The following is a 25,456-nucleotide window of genomic DNA, read 5'->3' on the forward strand; positions in this document are numbered from 1 at the left end:
GAGAGCAGATGACTTCCTAATAAACCACGACTTCTTACTCTGAAAGTCTGCTCAGTCTGTATGGTCAGACGACATTTATGGATTTCATATATGTGGGCACGGCAGCATTTGTTTCATATCTAGAAACTGTAATTTTGTACAAAATGGCATTCTGAGCCAGTCACAAAGCATTACCTTGTCAGCTGGGGTTATGAAAAGGCTGCTGTCATTCCCAGGGGTCAGTTGAGAGCAACGTTTGTGCACTGCTTTTCCTTCTCAAAAAGACTGTCCCCAGTTTAGGCAGGCACGGCAATATCTGAGGTCCATGGACACTCCAGTCAATGGCTTCCTTTCCCAACAGGGAGGAAAGGATTCACATGCTGCAGAGCCATACTTTTGCTGGGGTGCCCCCAAGCCTGCCTCCTAGCCATTAGCGTGTGCCTCAGCCTTCATACACGAAACACCAGAACCAACACCAGCACCAGCTTGGCATGCAGTCCGCCAGCTCCCATCTTGTGCATTTCCTCCCCAGACTCTGCACTCTTCAGAGCAGGTAACTACTCTTCATATCAGCCCGCAAGATATCAGCACATCATAAACAATGCAGGATTGTTGTTAGCTGCCCCTGCCCCTCCCTCCATTGTACCAGGCTTGTTTTTGGGCCATTTTCCCTTGCTGGCATGAAAACAAGCAACCAGCCACGTGTGCTATGAGGTAAGCCGTGTCCTCATGCTCCTGCCGCGGTTTCAGCACATCCCTTTCATCCCTTGCACACACACCCTGCAGTGACGGGCAGATAGGCTGCAGCCAGACTTGGGGAAATAACCAGGGACAGTGTGTATAAAAAGACCTGTAACAGAAGCTTGTGGAGACACCCAACAACACTGATGCCAAAAGCCACACCTTACTCAAGGCACATTCTGCACGGCTTACCACTATCAATCTTCAGGCCTTAGCAGTGCAGGAGCCACCAGGCAACAGTGCCCAACGTCCCTCCAGGCCAGCCCCCATCCGAAACCAGCCCTGGAGCACATTCAGGGGCTCTGGGGGAAGATGCTGAGCCTGTGTTGGGTGAAGGAGGCGAAGGACAGCTCTTCCTAGAGCTAGAGCCGGACAGCTCCATGTGCACCAGCCAGGGATCACTCCCAGTCCTCAGCACAGCAGCTCTGGATGATCTCAGTGTAGCTATATAAACATTTACTTTTTTAATCCTAACGAGTTTTGGCTTCAGTACCTCAGGGCAGAGACCTCCATGGGCTGAGAGTAGCCAGTCATTAAGTAACTGCAGTTCCACAGATGCCTGAATGAGGAATTACAATATTTACGAGTCTGAGAATTTCCTCCCTTACAAATTTTGCTGGTTTTTTTTTTCCTTCATTAAAAAACTAAGTAAAGACATCATTCAAACCAAAACAGAAATTTGAAACCTGCTTTTAAATCCCTTTTCCCCCGAGGATCTTATTTCTGCCTCTTAATCCTTATTATTGTTCTCCTGCAGGTAGCAAGCCAGGTGGCCAGGTAAGTCAAGAGTTTCACACCAGATCGATGGCAGAGCTGGCACCAAGCCCCAGAGTCCTGATTTCTTCCACCTCTCCGTGGCAGTGGGCACCAGGGGAGGAGAGCAGCCAGTTTGTATGTAGCAGGGCTGGAAAATTGCATGTCAATATAGCTTTCACATCAGCAGGCTGACTCCCAGCCGAAACAGGAGCAGTCGTCATCTGAAATGGGGCTGCTGAGAGATCTCTTGGGTAAAGTCTGAGGGAGAGAAAACACAGGGAAAAGAAAGATGCATTTTCTTATAAATAAATGTACTTTTTAAAGTATTTGAAGTATTAAATTTAACTTTTTAAAGTATTTAACAGCATGAAATCCAAATCAGCAAGTCTTTCCCTGCCAGAGAAAGAAAATAAAACTATGACACAGGCTTCCTAGCTCTGTATCTGGTGAAATTCTGCCAAGTCCTGGGGGTGGCTGTCCCAGCCACCTCACAAAAGAAGCCCCCACGCTGTTCACAGAAGCCTGGTTAATCCAGCAGATGCAGGGGCTTTGGTTTCACGGGCTATTATCCTTTTTAGGTTTGTACCAGCTGCCCACAGAATAAAGCCATCACGGAGAAGGGTCGGAAGCCCCAGCGGCTCCCCTGCAGAGCATCCCCCAGGCTGAGGGGCTCTCCGGAACCAGGTACCATCGAATTAAACACCAAGTCGGAAGCTCTGAGGGTGTAAATCACCACACGTGGAGCGGCAGAGTCCAACGCAGTCAATTGCAATATGTGCAAGGTGTTTTCAAGCTCGTGGTCCCAGGAACACCTGTAGGAGGCCACTTCAAGGAGCCAAGGCAGCAGACAGCCCGTGTGCATTCAGGGAGAGGCAAGTGGTGCAGAAGTCTCTGAGCCCACACACTTTCCCAAGCACCAAACTGATGGGTATTAATACGTGGAAAATAATTTAATGATTGAAAAAAATAATAATAATTTTATTGTCCCCACCCTGGTAACAGTGGGTCTTTGGCACAGAATAAATCTCACCCCAGTGCAAACTCCATTTATGGCCCTCAGTGGCAAGACCACGCACTTGAAGACTGCCCATCCTGGCCTGCCGCAGCCACACACCGTTCTTCTGAAGCACCTCCAGCACCATTACGAGCTCTTCCCCCTGGAGGCACAGGAAGGAGAGCAGCAGCAGAGGACCTGCTCAGGTCCAGCCTCAAATCAAACAGGCGAGGGCTCAGCTGCCGCTTGTAAAATTGCCCACAGGCAGAAGAAAGGAAGGGGGAAACCAAGGACAGGAAGGCGAAGGGAGCTTTGGAAGCGGGAGCAGCACGCTGGGGGCAGGGTGACGGCTCCCCCTTCCCTCCCTGCTGCCTCTTCGCTTGTTGTCACCTCCACCTAATGGGGAAGAGCGTCGGCGGGGAGGATTAGCGGCTGGCCACTAATCCCGAGTGGCCACGATGCCCTGGGCACGCATCTCGCCCGCTGCTCGCTGCGCCCTTCTCTGCTGCCCTGGCTACGTCTTTAAGCCAGCATAGGGGGGACCTCGCGGAGAGCCCTGCTGGGGGGAGCCAGGGGGGCACGCGGCCGGGGTTTGGTGAGCAGTGTCCCTAATAAGGTCTCAGCCGCGCTGACTGGCTGGGGGCTCCCGCGGGAGGAATGCAGCCCCTTATAAAAGCCCCCACGAAGGCAAACCCTCCTGGGTTTTAGCGGGGAGAGAGCGAGGCGGGCTCAATATGGGAATTTTGCCTGCCTCCTGGAGATCGTCCAGGCTCTCTTGGGTTTCACACGGTGCGCAGCGGCTGCCTGGGCTGGGTAAGACCCGACAGCGACCGGGACGTGGTGGGCATCAGCAGGAAAAGCCAGTTTTCATGCAGCGTTGCTTGGGGAGGGGACAGCTGCCCCCAGCCAGCCCCCTGTCCTGAGCTCCCTGCTCCGCTCCAGCCACAGAAGCAGCACGGCCACGCTGGACTCCCAGAGTCTGTGCTCTGTTCTGACTGCTTTTCAGTTAAATCCTTGCTTTATTACGCCTCCCAGCTTTGTTCTGCTCCTAGTTTCTGTCTTCTTCTGCTGGCAAAACTGAAAAGAAAAAAAAAAAAGACAGAGGAAAAGAAGTCCCCCACAAAGTCTCCGTCTCTGCAGAAGTGAGCACTCAGGCGAGGAGCTTTGTCCCCCTCCGTGTGCCCTTCCCCTGTGGTGGGGAGGGGGCTCTCTGAATTTGTCCCTCGTTGCATTTCCCACATCTGTCAGCTTGCCTGCCCCTTCCCTCCTCCTGCCTCTCCCCCTTACACACTGAAGATTCAGCAGCAGCCTCCCCAGAGCGTGCAGGCCACTGCCATGGTGCCAGCCCCTTCCTCCAGCAACCTCAGCTGCCCCCCGCCGTGGCAGGACCCACAGCACCACTGCTTTGCTTCTGTGTCTTCTACATCCACCCAAGTGTTATGTTCATCCCCTTATCCCATCCGCATCCCAAACAGCCCCCCCGGCCCCACAAGCTGTGGGTCCACACCCGGCTGTTCTCTCGGGCACGTGCACAGCTCCTCCTGCACAGGACACGCTCCCTGGGACGTCCCAGGAAGCAAATGGTAAGAAAGGCGGACGCTTGGGGTAATGCACGTGCTGGTACCTGCTGGGATGCCTGCACCAAACGTGGTGCCACCACCCCGCACGGCTGACATTAAGAAGTGGCAGGAGAGATGGTGCTCCTCTGAACAAACCATCCCAGCACTGAGGTAAAAAAAAAAAAAATGAAGAAAAAAAGCAATGGAAAGTGTTTTATCCATTCCAGAGACCAAGTCCCTGTTTCGCTGAGAAATACAAAAAGGATCGCTAGCTGCTGACCGTGCCCCGGGGCAGCCACCGCCCCGGCAGTAGCAGGGAGAGCCATAAACGTGCGAGCAAACATGTTGTAGCGCCCAGTTTAGAACAAGGCACGTAGATGGCGAATGCACTCCTGGTGAAATAATACTTCGGAGGGGAGCTAGCCCAGATAGCAATAGTTAAAAAAAAAAAAAATTACTGCCTTGAACAAAATGTCACCACTGCGAAGGCATTTTCTCAGGTCTCACACAGGGGTATGAGAATGGAAATGCATGAAAAGCATGGCACACCTCTAAATGGACATGAAACGAGCCATCAGCGGGGGGGTGGTTTATTTTTAACCCCTTGGAACCTGCGGATGTGCAAATCCCATCTGTGCAAGTTTCTGCAGCTAGCGAGAGGCACGTAATCGGCCACTTGGCTATCAGGCTGGAAAATGTCAGTGCAGTCAGGGTTAATTTAGCCTCCAGATAGGAGGGAGATTAAAGTCTTAGGGTGTCTCTTCCTTTGGCTTCCTAGCAGTCCCGGCCAGCAGCCTGAATGCACACACATGTGCTAAGCACTGCCGACCGCACACCAGCTTTGCGGTTTGGGCAGAGCCTGGCCCGGCTCTCTCAGACTCTGCTCCAAGCAGGACGAAGCTGGTACAGCTGCTGGCAGCACAGTGCTGCTGTGGGGCTCAGCCCCTCCATCAGCACCGCAGCACTGGGTGCCAGCCCTTGCACATGGGCAGCGGGCAGCATGGACCCACAGCTCTGGGCTTGCTCCATCCCCAAAACTGTCTGCAGCCCCTCACGCCACTCAGCATTTAATTGGAGATTTCCCATCGGGTCTTAAAGGCTTCCTGGAGGATTGCTGCTCAGCGAAGCACAGTGCCTGTTTTAAGTACAGAAAAGCAATCATTACAGTGAGTTTCTCCGGTTTAAATGGTTAGTATATTTGTCTCTGGATGCCTATTTGTCCTCTCCAGTACTCTTTATCCTAAAATCCTCCAGCAAAGTAGCCTTCTTACAAGGGCAGTCACCAAAAAGTCAAGCCGCTGTCAAACAGCAGCTACAGACACAGCAGCATCCTTACAAAAAGGATATTTCAAATCTGCGATCGCCCAGGTCGGTGCTGGGATTCTGATTTTCAGAGGAAGGGGACCAAGCACAGCCGTGCACCTGACAGCAAAAGCCAGCATTTGACGCACCGCATCCCCCTGGAGCACTAGCAATTATCTCCAGAACGGTTTTGACAAATGGGTGTCCTTGAAAAAAAACGCGCACCACTTGTGAGCGCCTCCCTCAGAGAGCGTTGACATCCGCGTGCATTGTTTATAATGGATTACCTACTCAGCGCAAGGGACCTGTTGGCTCTGGAGAGTGCTGTACGAACGACTTTCATCTCCCAAGCTCACTGGTTTCCATCCAGAACCAGCTGCCACCGAACCAAAGCCCACACAGATCATGCCCCGAGTGCATGGCAGCATGGGGCAGGTGGCAGGCAGCTGCCCCCCTTGTCCCCAGTGCCCCGCACAAAGCCAGCATCGGTTCTGCTCTCAGGGAAGCTGGGCACCAGCTATGCGCTCGCTGAGAGGACAGTGAGTGTTTTGCTAGCAGTTGCTGACCAGATGGGTGGCTTTATGCTGGAGAGAGAAAAGAGGGATTTGGGGACTTGGTGTGGTGCTCCCAGTGCTCCCACAGCCGGTTGGCATCCCTGCCTTCCCCACACTGCTGTTCCCACCACCCACTTGAGGGCAGAGCCGCCTCTTCCTCAGGCTGGGAAATGCCGGTTCATTTGCAGTGGCACCATTCAGCCTGGCCAGCCTCACGTGGCTGCTCCTTGCACTCTCCTAACAGGGCTCAGCTCAGCTCTCTGCCTCGAGAAGGAGCTCTGCAGATGATGCTGGACAAACACTATTGCGCCCTGCCTTGCTACGCTGGGCCAGAGAGAAATTGCCTTTCTTTAAAGTCCTTCAGCATCAGACAATGTCCACCAAAGAGCAGTTAGCTCCGTGCGACATGCAGAAGAAGGCAAACAGGAATAAAATCAGTCAGTTCCATCACAAATGTCTTTCAGCTCTGCTTTCCAAGGAAGATTATGAACATGCCAGACTTGCCTACATTGATACTCTTAATTTTACAGCCATGGAAGACGGGCAGGTAGGTCTCCCCGTCATGCCGGTGGACAGGGTCAAGGGCACGCAAACCCCAGATTCTCCCCACCCATGTCCCAGGGGAAAGGTTTGGCCAAGAAATAAAAGCAGGAGACACCATTAATACAGCAAACAGTGAGCACCCTCCTTTCCCGAGACGTGGCAGCTGGGCAAAGGCAGGGCTCCGTGGTCAACAGGCAGAGGGGCGCTGAGCCTGGCTACTTGTGTGTGCCCACACCCAGCCCTGGCCTCTCGTTTGCCCGGTCCACCAGCAGACTAGAAGGCCACCACTTAAAAATGACCAAAAGGGAAAAAAGATGATCGTGCACTCATCCAAACCACTCCTTAAAAACTCTTCGAATGCCTTTGTCCCTCTTTGCCCTTTGCCTGTGGAAAGATGACAGGCAGAAAGGGTCAGGATCCTTTTACTGTATCCCAGTGGGCTGGAAATGGTTTTTTGGTTTCTGGTGGAGAAACTACAATGCCAGGCATCTGACAAATGCCACAGAGAAACAATCCTTCAATTCCTTCAACGTGCTACCAAGCTTTCCTTCGTGAAGAAGTTATTTACTCCTGACTCATCAAGGTTTCCTGTCAAGGAAGGTATAAAACCATTTAAATAAAAATATTTTGGACAGAGCCAAACAGCAGATCATGGCCTGGAAATTCGCTGTAGGAGAACAACCCTAAAACCCTTATATTTGCTTATTTATCTATGAAAGCCGATTTAAAAATAATAATAAATAATAATAACTCAATAGATAAGCCAACTCAAAGCCTTAATTTTTTTTGTCATTTTAATCAAAAAATCTTTCTGGAAAATCCATTTTCCCATCATGTTTTTTTAGATTTTTCATCTCCCCAGTCACCTTTGTCCCTTCACCTCAATTTCTTTAAATTGTTTAAAGTGTCTGGGTGTTAAGATCATGGTGACTTCACCTTACGGCAGCCTGCTTACCCTTCCAGTCCCAATGCCATCTCTCCATGTTCTGTGTAAAAAAAGAGTCGGAGAAATTGGTGGGAAAGTGTCTGACAGGATATGAAGTGGGGCGTTCCCAAAATACCGCTGGGTAATACCAGGGGGCTGGGTTTGAAGCCCCCTGGCTCTGCTGGTCTTTGCCCACCCTGCGCCCAGCAGGCCGAAGCCGGCGGCTCCTGGGCCTCGCCGGGGCCTCCACACGTGCCGAGATGGCTGTGCCCTCCCCGGCTCCCCTTGCTCCTCTAAATTATTCCCTGTGTCCCATAGTACGCCCCCAGAATCCCTTCCACAATTTGGAAGGGTTATTTAGCGAGTCAGATATAGCAAGGCATGAATTTATAAATAGAGAGGGGCATGGCTGGGGACTGTGCAACGTGACTCACAACTCAAACTGACAGCGAAGAACTTATCAGGCATTTGCTTTAAATATTCATTTAGCAACACCGACCCCTGCTCACGGTTACACTTACCATATAAAAACACCGTGCCCATATGCGGCCGTTATATGTAAGGCCATTTCTCCAAAACAGGCCGCTCGCCTCTCGCTGGCCAGAGGCAAACCGGGGTCTCAAAGGGAAATGCCTCCCTCCAGAGCCCTACCTCGGCACGGCCAGGGCAAAGCCGATGCGACTGCTGAGGGTATCAGCCCCTACGGTTGTGTCATGACACCCTTTTCTCCTTAAATGCTTCTTTTCCACACGTGTATCTTATTTGCTAAAGCTGCTGCTTCTGAGGAATACCTGCGCTCCAGACTTAGGCCTCGCTGCTATTTATGTCCTTCTATACCCCTCATCTGTTCCTCAGTTCAGACCGATTCTTCCACACAAAATGGTGAAAAATAGATGTCAATCATGAAATCAGCAATACAAAACCCTACAGAACAGGCAATAGATTAAATACATACACTTTACAATTTTCAGGAAATACATATATATATATTATATATATATATTAATCTTTTACTTCCAACCGATCACCTCATGTCCTCGAGCCATTTTTCTGGACTTACAGAAATAAAATTAATTGTTCTCTCTTTCTTCTTTTTGGATTCCTCATGTTATTGCCTTAATTGTTATGGCTTTGTTTCTTAATCTGGGACCTGATCATGCAAACACTTAAACTTTAACCAAATCCTTTGTTCTCTCGGTGGCTTCAGTGAGGATCACTTGCATAAGTCAATTCCAGCATGTTTCCCAAGAGTTAAACCAAGGGTTTGTCTAACTCAGTGTCTGAGACCTGGTAAATGGGCTGAAATTTTGCTGCAAGGTGTGATCAGCCAAATCTAACCTGCACAGATGGTCGAAATTAAGTGCAATGTCAATACAGGGCCCCTGGGAGCCTGTATTAATTTGTATTAATCTTGGAGCACATCATTAATGCAATCATCTCAGATGACCCCATACGATCACCCCAGCTCCCTTCTCCTTCCATGGCCACCCCTCCACGTCCACTGCTTCCACTGCTTGCTCTGTCCCTGCCTGGAGCCCCCTGCCCCGGCAAGAGCACTCTCCACGCCATGTGCTGACCCTGCAATGTTTTCCGTGTTATTCTTTGCTCTCCCCTCTCAGCAACCTACTCCTTTTATTTTTAAACAATGATGCACGTCCAGCAGGTGTGCTCCATGGGCTGCCTGCACTTCTGTTTCAGCCTTTGCACATGCAAGCTGCAGACTGTAAAGAAACCCACCATTGCCGGTTTGGGCAGAGCTACACTTGGTTTCTGGAGCCTGGTCAGGATTTGACAGGAGTTATCACAGTGGCTGAGGCTGGCAGGGCCCTCTGGAGCCCACCTGGCCCAACCCCTGCTCCAGCAGGGACACCCAGGGCAGGCTGCCCAGGGCCACGTCCAGGCGGCTTTTGGAGATCTCCTAGGAGGAGACCCCACAGCCTCTCTGGGCAGCCTGTGCCAGGGCTCTGTTATCCCCACAGCACAAAAGTGAGGCCTGGTGTTCAGAGCCATGGCACAACGTCACCGTGGTGGTGTTTCAGGTTGTTGGTGCCTCCTGCCCGAAGCAGGAGAGCGGAGGCAGAGCGGCACAGCCGGTGGTGTCAGCACCGCTGGTGGCCACTGCAGCCTTCGGGCTGCGGCCACACTTGGAAGACTTTCAGATTTCAAGACTTTCTCTGGTATTTGTGCCAGGATACTGGACTGCATGACTTTCAGAGCTAAATTTAGGATCCCAAGTATTTCCCATTCCCCAAACACCTTCTATGACAACATCTCAAAACCCTCCAAGAACACTAGCTGTTCCTCATCATCTTCCTCTGAGACAGAAAACAGAAAAGCCACTTTGCTGGTAACAAACAGAGCCATGACTTGTTCATGGGCACGGAAGAAAAGTGTGATGGGCTTGGGGTGGGAAAGGGAAAAGGGGAGAGAAAACCAATGCACCTATGCAACCGCTCCCTTCCTGCATGAAACATGATGTATCACCTGGAGCAGTGCTGCTTGGATTGGGGTGAAACAGTACTACCACTGGTTGGCATCAGGGTGTTCTGGGAGCTTTCTGTTTTTTTTTTTTTGTTGTTGTTGTTTGTTTGTTTGTTTTGTTTTGTTTTTGTTTTGTTTTGTTTTCATATCCTTCAACAAAAAAAATGATATAGGCGGAAAGCTGGTTATTAAAATACAGGCTCAATGTGGGGGTGTCCAGGAAAGCAGCATCCCATTATGCAGCTCTCTGGCCACAGTTAGTAGCAATGTAAAGTAGTCTTACTTTGCACTCAGGTAGACGAGGTGACCTCCGTGTCTGGGCTGAGGGATCAGGAGGTGTCAGATGAAGGGTCACCGTCTCCAGTAGCCCCTTTGCCCCAGGGGGAAGACAGAGCCGCATCCCTTCACACACATCTACCTGAACCCACACTTGGGATGCTTTGGCTTTGGTGAAGCTGGGCAGCCTAAGCAAAAGCTACGAGACCAGAAGAGCCACACAGGCATGTCCATCTCCACAGGTACAGCTCAGGTCCTCATGGAAGAGCCCAGCAGTGCAGAAAGGGCTGTGGCTCCATGAGCAGGGTCGGGCACCCAGGCCAGATGGCGCTGGCTTTAGTCTGCTCACCCCTGAGCATGCGAGAGCCCTTTTGTAAGGCTGTCCTCCCTCTTCTCCCTCCTCTCAGCTCAAAACCTTGCTTTCCCCAGAGCAGGGAGAAGCTGCTGGAAGCTGAGAGCGAGGGAGCAGGAGACAGGGCAGGCAGGCCTGCAGGGTATTACGGGCCGCAGGGATGTGCCAAGGAGGAAAGCTGCTTCCAGGATCTATATATACGCAGCTCTGCGAGGTGGGGTTACAGAAGAGGCTCATTCCCAGGCATTCCCTGACCAGCCCGGGCCAGAGCAGCCTCCAGGCCACCGGCATCAGCTTCAGAGCACGGCCGGGACAAGAGCGCGCCTGGCTGCGGTCCCTGCAAGCACTTCGGGATAAGCTGCGCAGGGTGGCCGGTGCTACAAGGCCCGGCATCGCTGGCCCCAGCTCTGCTTCTGGCTGCGGATTTTTGAGGCTGATGGTGAGCCCTGCGTGGGGAAGGAGGAAATCCCCAGGGACATAAAATGTTCCTCCAAGTGTCTGCTCACACCCATCGCACACAGCGCACAACCCCTGCGTGAGCCTGCAGTACTCCTGGCTTCCCCCGATGCACAGAGATCAGAAGCTGCTTTATTTTTCAGGTGCTGAACAGATGAAAAACGGAGTCTCCTACAGATCTGTAGCTGCTCATTACGAGCAGCCACAGCATGGGAGATGCCTGCAGGTAGACAGGGCTGCACCACTGCTGGCAGAGCAGCACCATGCTTACCTGCTCCTCGTGCCCCTGCCTCAGACAGGGGAGTTTATCCCTGCAGTGAGCACTGGTCAGTAGGTTGTGGTCACCCTGATGTGCTCCTTTTCCAGCCCAAGGAGATGCACCATGGAAATCTATACATCTGAGCAGCTATTTCAACTGTTTGTTTTTTTTAAAAAAAAAGAGCCCATTCCATTTAAAAACAAAGAAAGAAAGAAACCCTAGCAGGCAATGTTCCATTTGTTTATTTATTTCTTTTTTCCTGAGGATTAACTAAATAGAAGCAGCAAATCTTTTTTTCCATAAAATACAATTAAGATGTCTGAAATTTTGAACAACTGTGTTTTGAAGGGATTCATTTTAATGTTTCAATTTCACTTTCAAAAATGAATAGTTCCACAGAACTTGTTGCTTAGGAGCATCCTGGGTGAAAATAAAAGTGATTTGCAAGCGACCTCTATTTTATCCTTTTACTAAATCTTGCCTGCAATCCCATTCTGCCATCACCCTGCCTCCCACACCACACTGGTGTCCTGCATCCTGCCTTCAGCTCTCTTTTACTCCTCCCTGGTCAGATTTAATGCTTTCCCTCTCTCAAGATAGAGGATGCTTGTCCTTGATCCTTTGCCTCCTGCCAACAACAGAGGAGGACAATGAAATTCTTGTTAAATGCACAGTGAGGACCAGACCCAGGCTGGTGTCACTGTGAATTTTCACCCATGTGAAAATGCATCTTATCTGTTTCCAAACAATCTTTGTCTGTGATTTCTGAAAACCCCAAGCCCAAATAAAAGGCTAGTTCCAGGTTAAATAAAGTGTTGTGTTTTGAAACCTGAAAAGGTGAGGTTTTTAGGTTGGGTTGGGCTGGGTTAGGTTGGCGCAGCTCCCCCCCAGCCCCTCTTGTCGGGGGATTAGGACCCTGACTGTGATTACGGACGTGGAGGAGCTGTTCCCTTACCCCACAGCGAGCACTGTCTGATCCGCGAGGCTGCATTTCCAACTTTTGTCTGCGCTTCCAGAGCAGCCTTTTCATCAAGTAAACAGAAGCAGGCCCTAAAATCCATCTCATAACACCACTTAAGCCACGTCTGAACCCTCGAGCGGGGGTCAAGCGGTGAGGATTTGCCGTGCGGTAAGCAGCTCCCCACGTCCCCGCGCAGCGCTGCCTGCGAGGCACGTGCCGCCACACGCCGGCTTGTAAACACGGCACGTGCAAGGTCACCGACTGCCTCCCGCTTGTCTTCTGAGAGGCGGATGCCTTCCTGCTTCCCCTGTCCAGCCCCAGGCGCTCCGCTCGGAGCACCGAGGGCTGCTGGGGGGCCTCGCAGCCCCGGGTGCCAGAAGGATCAGGCCAGCCCCTCCCTCTGGGTTTTCCTTTGGGATGTGGCTGTACAGGAAAGTGGCTTTGCCAGTGGGTCTCGCTTTAATGCAGGCAAAACCAACAAAATGAAAAAAAAGAGCATGTCCTTAATGCAGTCGCAGCAGAGCAAAAACATTCCTGGGTTGAAGTTCAGCTGAAAACCTTCCCTTTTTCCTGCACCGTTGTCCCCGCAGCCATGGGAATGTGCAGAACCCCCCCCAAATCCAGGCACAGCTTTCCTGCCAGGGCCCTCCAGCCTCTCCAAGGGCCACCTGCTCCTACACACACGTGTCCTGGCAGGGAGCTGCGCCAAGCCCTGCACCCAGCCAGGCTTTGGGGTGCTTCCCCGTGGGGGCAGCCACAGCTGAGCAGCTGGTGGGAACAACAGGGGGTCTCCAAGCCCCCCAGCACACCTAGGGAGAAGGCAGACAGGCAGGGGCAGCTCCCCCGGGGCAGGCAAAGGGGAAGCCGAAGCCCCTGGGATCTTCCTCAGGGCTCGCATGGAGCAGGGAAGCCCCCTGGGAGGCATCTGGCCCTGGGAGGGGCTCATGTTGCAGTCAGACCCCTGCACACGAGCAGGGGAAGGGCGAGGGTGTCAGGCAAGGTGAGGAAGTGGCCCTGGGTGCCCTCAGCCCCCCGGGGACGGGGTGAGCGCGGGCGGGTTTCCCATAAGCGGAGTGGAAAGCTCTTTATTTAACCTGCACCCGCCACCTGCCCTCAGCCCCAGCCTTGCCTCTGTCCATCACGGCTTGGGGCTGCGCAGGCATGCCTGGGCTACTTCTGCCGCAGGCTGAGCCAAATAAAATCCTTTGCGAGCCACCGCGGGTGAGGAAAGCTCCAGGTAACCCTTTCCCCCCGGGGCTGGGAGGAGCACGTCGCAGCGCGGTGGGCACCCACCCTGCAGCAGCACGGCGCAGCACGCAGCCACCCCGGGGCCGCTCTCTGCACGACTGAGCTTTTTGTGACCCAAAATGGGGCTGGGGATCCTGCCCCCGCTCGGAGAGCCCCCAGCCCACCACCCCACGCTCTGCTCCCAACCCTGAGGCGCCACGGCCGCGAGCGATGGAAGAACCCAAGCAAATGACGACAAAGAACTGCATTAGGAGTATGACAGAATGACTGATGATTTAATGCTTCTTGAAGTTTTTTGTTTCCTTCCACAGGGCATTGGTTTTAAAAACAAACAAAACGAGGTAAAATAAATTAATTTATGTACACTTTACATACACTGTGTCACATGGAGCTTTGCAGCAACAGTAACCAGAAATTGTTACAAAATAGAAAGTTACATGGCTGGTGCAGGTCCTCAGCAGCCTGGAACCTACAAGGTTGTCATCCTGAGAGTGGTTGGCAAAGTGATCATGTAAACATGTTTAGAAGCATTTACGGTGGACAATGGATGGGCCAGCTTCATCGTATTCCTGCTTTGTGATCCACATCTGCTGGAAGGTGGACAGGGAGGCCAGGATGGAGCCACCGATCCAGACAGAGTACTTGCGCTCAGGGGGGGCGATGATCTAGAAAAAGCCAAGAGAGATGAGATCAGTGCACGTAAATGCTGCAGGTGTCAGGCGCCGCAGGAGGGCAAAAGAAGGCTGTCCCCAGAGACCTGTGCCTGGCTCCGTTACGCTCTGGCCTTACCTTGATCTTCATTGTGCTGGGGGCCAGGGCTGTGATCTCCTTTTGCATGCGGTCAGCAATACCTGGGTACATGGTGGTACCCCCAGACATGACGTTGTTGGCGTACAGGTCCTTCCTGATGTCAATGTCGCACTTCATGATGCTGTTGTAGGTTGTCTCATGGATGCCCGCGGACTCCATGCCTGGGGGCAGGGGAGGGGTGAAGAGCAGGCACAAGTTAAGCGCCAAGCAAGAGCTCTGTGCCAGGACTCAGGAGAGGGAGGGGGGAGCTGCTGGGGAGGGGAGAGGGAAGAGGGGCACGCACCAATGAAGGAAGGCTGGAAGAGGGTTTCTGGGCAACGGAAACGTTCATTGCCGATGGTGATGACCTGCCCATCAGGCAACTCGTAGCTCTTTTCAAGGGAGGAGGAGGAGGCGGCAGTGGCCATCTCGTTCTCAAAGTCCAGCGCCACATAGCACAGCTTCTCCTTGATGTCACGGACAATCTCACGTTCAGCTGTCAGGGGGGAGCAAAGCCATCAGTGATTGCAATGAAGGGGGAAACAGAACACTTGCAACTCATCCACAGGTCTGCTGGGTCTCCAGACCCCTAACCGCACGCAAGCGCCCAACAGGGAGCACTCCCATGGCTTGCAACGGGGCAAGAGGCTACAGCATCCCCAGAGGTGCAAGAGCTGGAAATGAAGGAGGACGTTTTTGGGAAGGAGCAGTGCTTACCCGTGGTGACGAAGGAATAGCCACGCTCAGTCAGGATCTTCATCAGGTAGTCAGTGAGGTCGCGGCCGGCCAGATCCAAGCGCATGATGGCATGGGGCAGGGCATACCCTTCATAGATGGGGACGTTGTGTGTCACACCATCGCCAGAGTCCAGCACAATACCTGGGAACACAAAAAGAAGACACCTGAGACATGGCCCGGGAACAGACTTGTGCCAGGGGCAGAGCTGTTGGCAGCCAGAGGGGACCAGTCCTGGGTGTCCCTGGGGACAAGGGGCCATCGGGGCGCTCGCACTCACCAGTGGTACGGCCGGAGGCATACAAGGACAGCACAGCCTGGATGGCCACGTACATGGCAGGCACGTTGAAGGTCTCAAACATGATCTGGGTCATCTTCTCACGGTTGGCTTTGGGGTTGAGGGGGGCCTCAGTGAGCAGGGTGGGGTGCTCCTCGGGGGCCACACGCAGCTCGTTGTAGAAGGTGTGGTGCCAGATCTTCTCCATGTCGTCCCAGTTTGTGATGATGCCGTGTTCGATGGGGTACTTCAGGGTCAGGATACCTCTCTTGCTCTGGGCTTCGTCTCCTACGTAGGAGTCCTTCTGACCCATACCCACCATGACGCCCTGCGGGGGGAGGAAAAAAGGGGCTCAGCGACCTCTCCACGGGCGGGTCCAAGCGCAGGGACCCGGGGCCAGCCGGAGGCAGCCCCGCGGGAGCCGGCAGCGTACCTGGTGGCGTGGCCGGCCCACGATGGAGGGGAACACGGCCCTGGGGGCGTCATCCCCGGCGAAGCCGGCCTTCACCAGGCCGGAGCCGTTGTCGCACACGAGCGCGGTGGTCTCGTCCTCGTCGCACATGGCGGGGGCGGGCTGCGGGGCAGGGCGGCGCACGGCTCAGCCTGACGGCGGGGCGAGGGGCTCTGCCCTGCCCGGCCCTGCCCTGCCGAGCCGTGCCGGGCCCTGCCGAGCCGTGCCGGGCCCTACCGAGCCGGGCTGCTCTTACCTGTGCTGGCTGCGGGCTGCGCGCGTCGGGCGGCTGGCAGAGAGGCCTCCCGCTCCTGGCCGGCTGGCTCGTGGGCCGCCCGCCGGCCCCGCGGCCCTTTTATCGCGGCGGCGCCGGGCGCTGAGGAATGCGGCCCCGGCCGTCGCCATATTTGGGCCTCGGGCCCGGCGCGGCCCCGGCCCGGCGCTGCCCAAAGAAGGCGCTGCTGGACGCGGCCCAGGTGAGCCGGGCCCGGCCGTAAAAGGAGCGGCCGGCGGGGCCCCCCCTGCCCGGCACGGCCCGGCCCGGGGCCGAAATAATCCCCCCGGGGACGGGGACGGGGCAGGGCAGGGCGGCGGCGCGGAGGTGTGCCCCGGGGGGAGCCGCCTCGGGGCTCTGGGAGCCTGGTGAGGGGGCAGGCAGGAGGAGAGGAAGGTTGGGGGTGGCGGCGCGGCGCGTAGCGTCCTGTGTTTCACCGATGTGGCTTGGGAAATAACAGCACGGGAGGACGCTGCCGGCACCTGAGGAGAGGCCTTGGGGAGCGTGATCCCCGCTGTGCACCCAGCAGGGGCTGCTGGTGCCCTCACCCTGCGCCCAGCCGGCCCTCGTCGCGCAGCTCACCCTTGTAAAAAGGAGCGCGGTCTCACAGGGAAGGCATCTCCGGCTAGGTGAGGGCGCTGTGCGAGCCAGGAGGAACACTTCATCGCCGCGTTAAATCAGTATTTAATCAGAGGCTGCCTGTGAGACACTTGGGAGACTTTATAAAGTGACTCTTCTCTTCGCTGGTGACCAGAATTTAAGGGGAAGGAACACAAGCAGATTTGCAGCCCTGCCAGTGAGTCCGTGCAAATCAAAATGTGCTCTAAAGGCACAACTGGCCGAGGCAAATCCTTCTAAATCCTTTTAAATTTTAAAATCCCTTTACAATCTAACACAGGGAAGGCAGGAGAGGAGGTAGAAAGAGTAAACCACAAGTATTCACGCTGCAAGGAGTTGCCTGAAAGTAAGGCGTTTCTGGAGTTGATTTCCTCCACTGCGATGCAGAACAAGAAGGGTCAATGGAGAAGCGAGCAGCTTTTCCTTTTCTCCATTTCTGCATCCTCTAGCTTGGCAGCATTCTTTACCTCTGGCTGCTCCCTGTTTCATTCTGCTATACATGTTCATTCGCTGTCATGTTACTGTATTAAATTATACTGGGGATAAAAGATGCTGTTCCTTCGTGCTATTTTTCAACTTGCGTTATTATTCTTCAGTTCTGTCATCTACAACTGGCAGTACAAAAACCAGAAGCCTGAAAGCACTTAAGGGAATCACAGCCATCAAATTTATTTGCAGAACTGTGAGACTCCCGGCTTCCAAAATACAGTCAGTCAATTTGATTAGGCTGTGAATCTGAAATCAAGTTGTGTTTGTAACAGAAATCCCGCCTAAAACATTAACACTGCTGAAAGATAAACATTCTCAATGGTCCTTCAATGAAAGCTGACACAAGCCTAAACTTACTCTTTCCCCGTGGTCGCTCTTAATTTTCTCTTTACCCAAATACAGTTCACAGCAAAATGGTGACAGTGTTGGATTCACTAAATCAATCTGATTTAGGCTATAAATCAGAAAATATTTTAGTTTCCAAAAGAGAGCACAAGGAAAACCACTATCCACAACGAACAACTAATGAAACCTACCACAAATGGAAATTGATAAACTTTCCTGCAACTCTTATGACCATAGAGGATAGAAGCATTTTGTACTGCGTGTATTTCCCATCGATGAAAAAGTAACTATTTAAGAGAAAAGATATACCATATACCACCTTATTCTAACGGAGCTGTCCACACTCCTTTAGCTGTTTTAGTCAAAACCTGCTGTTTTATGTTCCAGCTTTCTTAATTGTTTCCAAGTGTGACAAAACCGGAGCTCCTGCATGACCTTTGATATGCAGTGGTAAATGAAGGCATCCTCCCCATACAGTAATCCGAGACAAGAGTTCTGTATAAGAGCGACTTATTACATAATGAAACAGGGCTATTCCTCCTCGCCATTCCCAAATCCCCGTCTTTTCAAGCTCCTTAATACAACAGTGAACCAATTTAACATTCCTAGCACGAGAGAACACTTAACTTCAGTTTAGGCATGGAAGTTATTTTAATGAGGTTTTATTTAAGTAAACTCCTTGCCCGTAGCCTTCTGTTTTGGCAATAGACAGATGAAAGGCATTGTACAAATGCCAAATACCTCCTAACCCTGCAGTAGAATAAAACATTAATTGTGAAGACTACACGGCTGATTGTTTCCTGAGAACTTGCAGAGTACTTTTACACCAACCGGAATAAACACATCTCACGAAGGAAGCCAAGAGCTTTGAAGCAGACTGATAGCTACGGGTGAACAGAAACACGTCCTTCTCGAGGAAGCTTTCCTGGGCTTATCCTGTCAGTCCTAACAGAATACAGGCAGCCGACAGTCTAGGAAGGGATAAGATATCCCCGAAGTATTTTACTGCAGACAGTCAATTAAAGAGATTCCTCTTCAAGCAAAACGTGTCTAGTAAAAGTTCAGGTAGAACATATTTCAGCATGGGATGTCAATCATCTGTTACAGTATTCCCTTTCCTTTAAAACATTACACTTACCAATAACATGAAACCACCTTTAAAGTGATATTTAAACAAAGATGTGGACTTTTTTGAATGCCTTAAATACCCCACTTCTTTGAAACCACAGCTAGGAGTTGCACCCATGATTTGTTATCAACCACATAAGACAGCAGAAGAGCAAAGTTTGTTTCTTAGAACAATCTTAGAAGATGACTGCTAATGCATTTCTTTCCCATATTAGTTAGAACCTCTCTAGATAAAGCTATTCTTCCAAACATGTTCAGACTCTCAGCCCAGCTTACTGTATTAGTACAGGGAGGAGGGGAAGCAACGGAAGGGGAGCTGCGCTTTTAAAACTAGAAACTGGATTCTCTTCAACCGATTTAACTTCTGACCTTCTCAGCTGTTGGATCAAGTTGTTGCAGCAGGCATCTGGCCAGAGAAGTAAAACATAAGGGCATGCAACTTGCTCTGCATTCATTCTCTTCATGTTAAACTACTTGCAAAGGAAAGGTGCAGTGTTACAGATTAAAGTAACATTGATTTAGCTTAAAAATTAAAATCTGCTACCACCCAGAATAACTGAAATGGATTTATTTATTTTGTCTTCCCACATTAGAGATAACTGGGACAACGTGGTGTTATTAAAAAAAGAAAAAAAGGAGACTATCAGTAGCATCAGCTAGTAAAGAACAAGTCGCCGAGTAAGGACGATCATGCTGGACTCTCACTTCCATTAACTGCTCTCTAGGTTTCTTGACAGCCTAGATTCAAGCAGTTACAGTGAATGACTGCCCGGTGAGCTCTTAAATCTCATTTTTAACATGTGCTCTAGACATCCATATAGTTTATAGTTATATATAATTATAGATATAGTTTATATGAAAGCTACAGACAGATAAACTTGCTTTTTCAAAACACTGTAAAAAGTATTATAAAATATAAAATCAGGTATATTAGAAGAATGGTATTCTTACTGGAGCAGGGGAATTCCTACGAGAACCGTGCTTTATGGCTGTCACTGACAAGCTGAGCGACTAACGACAAGTCAGCTTTCCTTACAGTAATGTTTAATGCAAAATTGAAATTACCTAGTTCCTACAGCAGAAAGTGTATATCCGCACACCGCACAATACACGAAGTGTTGAGAATAGAGCTATTCTATATAATTGTTTCTTTAGCAAGCGATACAATCATCCAGCGTTAATGTTTTCAGTATGTTCTCTGAACTGAAATCACAGCCCCTGTGAAGTGACAGCAAGAGTTAACACCTCCTTCAGTGGGTTGCACATTTCACCCCACGTGTCTGTGTATCTGACTGTCGGGTAGGACTCATACTAATGAAGATATAAAATGAAATAGCAAGTTTACAAGATGTATGGAAAATGAAAACTTTATTTTTCTTTTGCCTGAAAATGCACCCCTTGCTCTCCTGACTGAAGTGTCAATGTCTATAAATTTAAGACCAAGTATATTACTCTCCATAGCCTTTATTACAAAGTTTTAGGAAAATAACAGAATGTAAAAAAAAGTAGACATGAATTCAACAGGACTTTAGAAAAAAATATTTTTAAAAGTGTCAATCATCATGCTTGCCCCTGAACGTAGAGTTCATAGTTTGCCTTTAACACAAATGCGAAGTAAGGATTATTTTTCAAGTGGTCAAGTTCATTTGCCTGCAGGAAGTCCTTCACCTCTGGTAAATATTCACTTAGCTGAACTCCTGCAACACAAAACCTTAAATTACCAAACTGATAAAAGTACTTTGCATTGGCATTTAAGATCTTTTTAAGTAAACACCCACTTCTGCCTTTTTTGGGATTGGGAGGATCAAATTCTATTATGCACATAGAGAAATGAAATAACAATTACGTATCTTGTAAAACTGAGTCCAAAAAATACTTCCTGCTCAAACAGAGCTCCCCAATGATTTTATCCCTAAATTCATTATTAAACCTAAAATTCTTAAACATGAAATCTACATCATTACGTATCATGTCACAAAGGAAATAAAAAAAATCAGTCATATAATAAATACTTCCAGTTATCAGTTGCAACACTTCAGCCTAAGCTGTGAAAATCTCACAAGAAGGGTAGAAATTGATAGGATTGAACTGTTCTGAAGAACTTAATTTTTGTATTTCTGATGTTGTGCCTTCTCGAATCTGGAAAGAGGGCATTTGTAGTAGTATTAAAATCTGACTTATTTAATTTTTTTTTTTAACTTTAAATTGCTTATTCCTTGTCCTCCCTGCCATTCCCTCCCCAAAGCTGTAACTTCTATGACCACAGCTTCCTATGGGCATTTTTAGCTTAGTGAGAGTCATGGTGGTATCCATTTTGATTTTGCTTTTTGGAACATAAAAAACATTTGAGCTAAAATATTTCACACTCTTCTGAATGATAGATGATTAAATATTAATCCCTTATCTTACAGAAGATATGCATTTGACTCCAGAAGACATGCTTTACTATGCAATAAAAAAAACATGCAAAATCTGACAGCTGCTCTACTAAGCCAATAATTTGAGGGCACTGACATTGTAACCAATAAATTAGCTCATCTCTTTCACATCCCCAGTGTTTCATAGAGAGAGAATTATAATCATATGGGAATTAGTTATCTAGTGGAATGCACATGGAGGTTTGTATTACTCTAAGAATTCACTTATGCTACTTTTCTTATATATTAGTGTTCATTTTAAGTAGTTTTTGAAACACCAAATTTCAAGAAGTTAAGCTTTTCAAGTTCACATTTAAGTACACTTTACCTTCTTTCAATAGTTTCTGTAATATTTTCACAAATATACTGTCTTTAGATGCTTCAATTGGATCATCTCTACCTTCTGAGTTGGACCATCTGCAAGTCAAAGAATAATTTTTTAAGAGAACTGCATAGGTAAAAAACAAATGCAAATAAGAAAAAATATACAGGAAATCCAGTGAGTTAGCAAAGGTGATTATGTTCACGCAATGTTACGTGCTTGGCTATACCTCAGAGCAAGAGGTCTCTTTATCCTGAGTTAGTTATTTATTCCAAGAGTAAGACTGTAATAACTGCACTACTATAACATAGTCTAGTTAGGAGGACAATGGAAACGCTTACTGCCTTCTGAATCATAAACACAAACATTATTTCTTTGATAAAAAACACAAGTATTACCCATCAAGACAAAAATTAACTATTCTGAGTAATTACTGATTGAGATGAAAGTAGAGATTTATCTTCTGGTAGAATAAACCAAGAGCAGGAATTTGCTAATATGTTTGAAAACGAGAGGAAAAAAATATCTAATACAAGTTGCAGTCCTGTAACAGTGCACAAAAATTCAAGTTGAGTTTCATTTGTGATTAAATGCAAAAAACTTATGAATGCAAGTCTCACCTGTGATAAGAAAGCTCCAAACATTTTTCTAAGAGAAATGTTATTTTAAAGGACACTTTGATTTTTACAGAGCTCTACACATAGCAAGCAGCTTTAAGTCAACACCGACCTAACTTCCTTTGCTGGGGTTCTGACCTTTCAGTTGTTAAAATTCCCTGTTTTGTGTGTTAAACCGCCACACAAGAACATCCATGTCAATTCCTAAACTAACATGGGTTTCCTTTGGCTAATAGGATGTGGTTCAGATCTGGACCTGTCTCCCAGAAACTCTTACTGCCAAATCCTCCGTACTTCACTGAAACCAGTTTTACCCTGGATGTCACTGTAACTCCAAAATTTCTAGATCTTCATCATTAAATCTACTGGGAAGAGCTTGAGGGAAGGAGGCAGTGAAGGGGAAAGGGGTGGTGATGGTTTCCTTCTCCTAGGCACAGAGAAGGAGAGATAATGAGAGCCCTACCAGAATGGCAGGAACATGTTCAGCCAAGGCCCTCTGTTCTACCTGAGAAGCTCACCACCATTTGTAGTTGTTCTGGTAGCAAACAGATGCCACCCTTACAGGTAGGTTCTGTAATATGTCAAATACTTCGTTTCACACAGTGATGAAAATTAAAAGTACCTCTTTTGAAACTGTGACTGACCTCTTTGTAAACCTTTGTGAGCCTTGCTGGACAGGAAACTCAACTGGGAGATCAAGCTTCCCAAACACTAACTAGTACAAAGCGATCTCAAATTGTACCTGTTTAGCTAGAGGAGCAGGCAACATGTTGTCAGCACTGTACGTAATTTGAATGGTTTAAATATTGCATCCGAATCTCTGTTCTTGGTTCAGGGTAGACAGGACACAAACCAATTACTGGCTTGGTGCCATGCAGGGATTCTAGATACCTCTGTCTTGAAATTAACAGGAAGGGAAGAAAACAGAATAGCATGAACCTGTTTCTGCATATATTTGTGTCATGTGTGACAATAACTTAGTCATGCAGCTAGGAGTTTATTTTCTACAGACAATTGTCCCTTGGAATCTATCCTATGTGTATGTGTGAATGTAAATGGTGCTTATATCCATGCCCATCACAAATAGCTTGGTGCATTTGGAATGTATCCTCATCTTTTATTCCTAAGAACAAAGATAGAAGTTAGTAAAGCTGGATAACTTCTGGAAATTAGTAAAGACAGGGAGGGAATACCATTTGAGCTATTTACCCTTAAAAAGAACAGTAGCATTGCTTGATGAGAAGATTTTTCTGACCAGTTGGATTCAGCCTGTATTCAGTGCTGGAGACCCGTAAGAGTGTCTTTTAAGCCACCGGGGTTTGATCTCTTAGAGTTAAGAATGCAGTTTAATATTAAGAAGTCATGAAATTGTCGAAGTGGTTCAGTGGTCAAAAATAAGTGAAATAAAAGTTTGTAGGAGTGATATCTGCACATGTTGCTCTTAAAAAGCTTCATCTTGAGATGCTTCAAAGGGGAAGAAAAGTTTCAGCACTGATCACTGCTTTTACCTTCGCAAAGGGTTCAAGAATGAGAGCTGTATGACTACATCTCTGCTTCTCGGGTGTTGAAAATGCATAGGAGGTTGCCAGTGAGCTAAGCAAAGTACTATACAATTTTTTTAAAATGGAGGTTTCCACACACTTTCTGACCAGTTACTTCATACTTTATAAACTTCACACTATGAAATTCAATCTTTGCAATGAGCTGAAGAACAGTACACCAATGTGTAATTCTGGAAAAGCTATGTCACAAATACTCCTGGTAATTTTTATTCATATTGCACTTACCCATCTCTTCGGAGCGCCATGCAGAGAATTTTAAGTTTCAGATCATTTACATCCACTTCCTCTTCCTTCACATCATGTAAGGAAAAAAGAGAGGTAATTTTAAAATTTGTTTAAAAAGTAATCACTGTGTCACACAGATTACACCAATCAGTTAGATTCTTCAAGTATTGAACTCTTTTTTTTTTTTTTTTTAAACACCTCCTGTTTTAACAGATGAGCTGATGATACCGTTGAACCACTCAAGACAGTTCACTTCCTTTTGAAGACATGGCTCAGGCTTTCTACATCCCCACACTATCACTGAAGACCAACTACCTCAATTTGAAAACAGGATATATTCCAAAGCACAAACAACTACCAGTATGTAAAACAGTTTATTCCAGGCAAGTTTAATTTTAACATTTGTTAAATGGTGACTGAACTCAAGGCTCTTTTCTTGGTGTGGCCAAGCTAGCTGACGTGCATTAACATACACAATTAGGACATTTATTAATGTAGTCATAAAATACATGTCTTCAAAAAATACACACTTGTCTTGGAAAGGTCAGTCCATTCTTTGCAGAGAAACTTTGAGATAATTGGTGTCAGAGACCCTTTTAAGATTTAATGACAGAAGAGACCACGTATTTTTTTCACCTCCCAATGTCCTAAAGCATCACAGCTACTTTAAATTCCCCTCATAAAGCTATGATCTCTTGCCTTTAAAAGCCTGGAAGCAAAAGGATGGGCCTTGTCTTTAAGCTTTTGCTGGAGAAAAGCTAGGAAAACTGGTGAACACATACGCGTTCTTAAAGTGCTGTGAATTGCACTTGTATCCATTACGGACAACCAAACCAAACCCTACATTTAGCTGAACTCATCTCTGCAAAAACTAAGCTAAGCCATCATTTGCTGAATGGTTCTACCTAAGTTAAGAGACTTAAATGTCAGAGCAAAAAAAAAATAATTTTGAGATCTCATGTTCCCTTTTCCTTCTTCAAAGACATAAAAAAAAAACAATATAGTTGTCTCTGTCTCAATGTTGGTGAAACAGGGAGACAAATTCAAGGGGAAAATTAATTTGAAAGACTGAACCAAAATGAGTTTACTCAGACTTATTTTACTGCAAAAAAAATATTATTTTTTATTTATTTAATGCAAAATTCAGATTCTACTTTGTAAAATTGAAGGGAAAAGTCAGAAAATCATACGGCATTTTCTTTTTAAACTAAAAAGCCACTCAATGTAAATGACAAAGCAGTAATACTCCACGGTACAAAATACGGTGTAGTTGTGAACACAAGAAAAATAAACAGATTCATATATAAATAAATAAATACTAGTTAATAAACAGTAAATAAACATTATTCAAAAGAAAATTCCATTTAAAAATAAATTAAAAGCAGCTAAAAAAATCAAAGTTAGAGATGTTTATAGTCATCAAACCAAAATTACCGAAGGCCAACAAAATGGAACAATCGTTTTGTAAATATTAATAAAAGGAGGGTTTTTTTTCTACTTGGATTCCTTCTACCCAGACAAACATGAACTGGGATAATCTGAAAAAAGCTCTCATTTTCAGTTACCAAGGAATACATTCCAACTGATCCATAAGAGAAATCTGAAATAGTTTGCTGAAATAATACAGCCGCTGCTTTTTAGTGAAGGTTGCTTTTAATTCTGGTTTGATGTTTCTCAGAAGTTGATTTATTCATGCTTACTGGAAAGTTTCTCCTGGCAAGTTACCAGATCATACAGTGAGATGCAGCGAGCACTTCGAGCTTAGGATAACAAATCTGTGGTTCAGTGCTATTCATGTGTTAAAAAGTTGGTGTTCTTTAT

At 48.0% G+C, this 25,456-nt stretch overlaps 2 protein-coding genes and 2 long non-coding RNA genes across 4 annotated transcripts in view; 2 read left to right on the forward strand and 2 right to left on the reverse strand.

Moving 5' to 3' along the window:
- Positions 1–384: 384 nt before the first annotated feature.
- Positions 385–2,186, forward strand: LOC106048820 (uncharacterized). The gene is made up of 3 exons (XR_007157965.2): positions 385–532; positions 1,478–1,497; positions 2,055–2,186. It is a non-coding gene; the product is annotated as an uncharacterized lncRNA (long non-coding RNA).
- An 11,447-nt stretch (positions 2,187–13,633) lies between these two features.
- On the reverse strand, positions 13,634–16,052 carry ACTA1 (actin alpha 1, skeletal muscle). Its single transcript, XM_048047270.2, has 7 exons — positions 15,895–16,052; positions 15,621–15,761; positions 15,191–15,515; positions 14,893–15,054; positions 14,480–14,671; positions 14,176–14,357; positions 13,634–14,051 (listed from the first exon to the last, which is right to left on the reverse strand). The coding sequence occupies exons 2-7, from the start codon at positions 15,747–15,749 to the stop codon at positions 13,908–13,910; spliced, it is 1,134 nt and encodes a 377-aa protein (XP_047903227.1). The 5' UTR covers positions 15,750–15,761; positions 15,895–16,052; the 3' UTR covers positions 13,634–13,907.
- Positions 16,053–18,649: 2,597 nt separating this feature from the next.
- On the forward strand, positions 18,650–23,824 carry LOC136790409 (uncharacterized). Its single transcript, XR_010830294.1, has 2 exons — positions 18,650–19,264; positions 22,280–23,824. It is a non-coding gene; the product is annotated as an uncharacterized lncRNA (long non-coding RNA).
- Positions 19,844–25,456, reverse strand: part of NUP133 (nucleoporin 133) — a 30,012-nt gene continuing 24,399 nt past the window's right edge. Inside the window, exons 24-26 of the mRNA XM_048047268.2 lie at positions 23,636–23,700; positions 21,238–21,326; positions 19,844–20,189 (exon numbers count right to left, since the gene is read on the reverse strand). Coding sequence (XP_047903225.2) covers positions 20,053–20,189; positions 21,238–21,326; positions 23,636–23,700 — 291 coding nt within the window. The 3' untranslated portion in view covers positions 19,844–20,052. The remainder of the gene's footprint in view (positions 20,190–21,237; positions 21,327–23,635; positions 23,701–25,456) is intronic.

Source organism: Anser cygnoides, chromosome 3 (assembly GCF_040182565.1).
Source record: "Anser cygnoides isolate HZ-2024a breed goose chromosome 3, Taihu_goose_T2T_genome, whole genome shotgun sequence".
In the NCBI taxonomy this organism is placed as follows: Eukaryota; Metazoa; Chordata; class Aves; order Anseriformes; family Anatidae; genus Anser; species Anser cygnoides.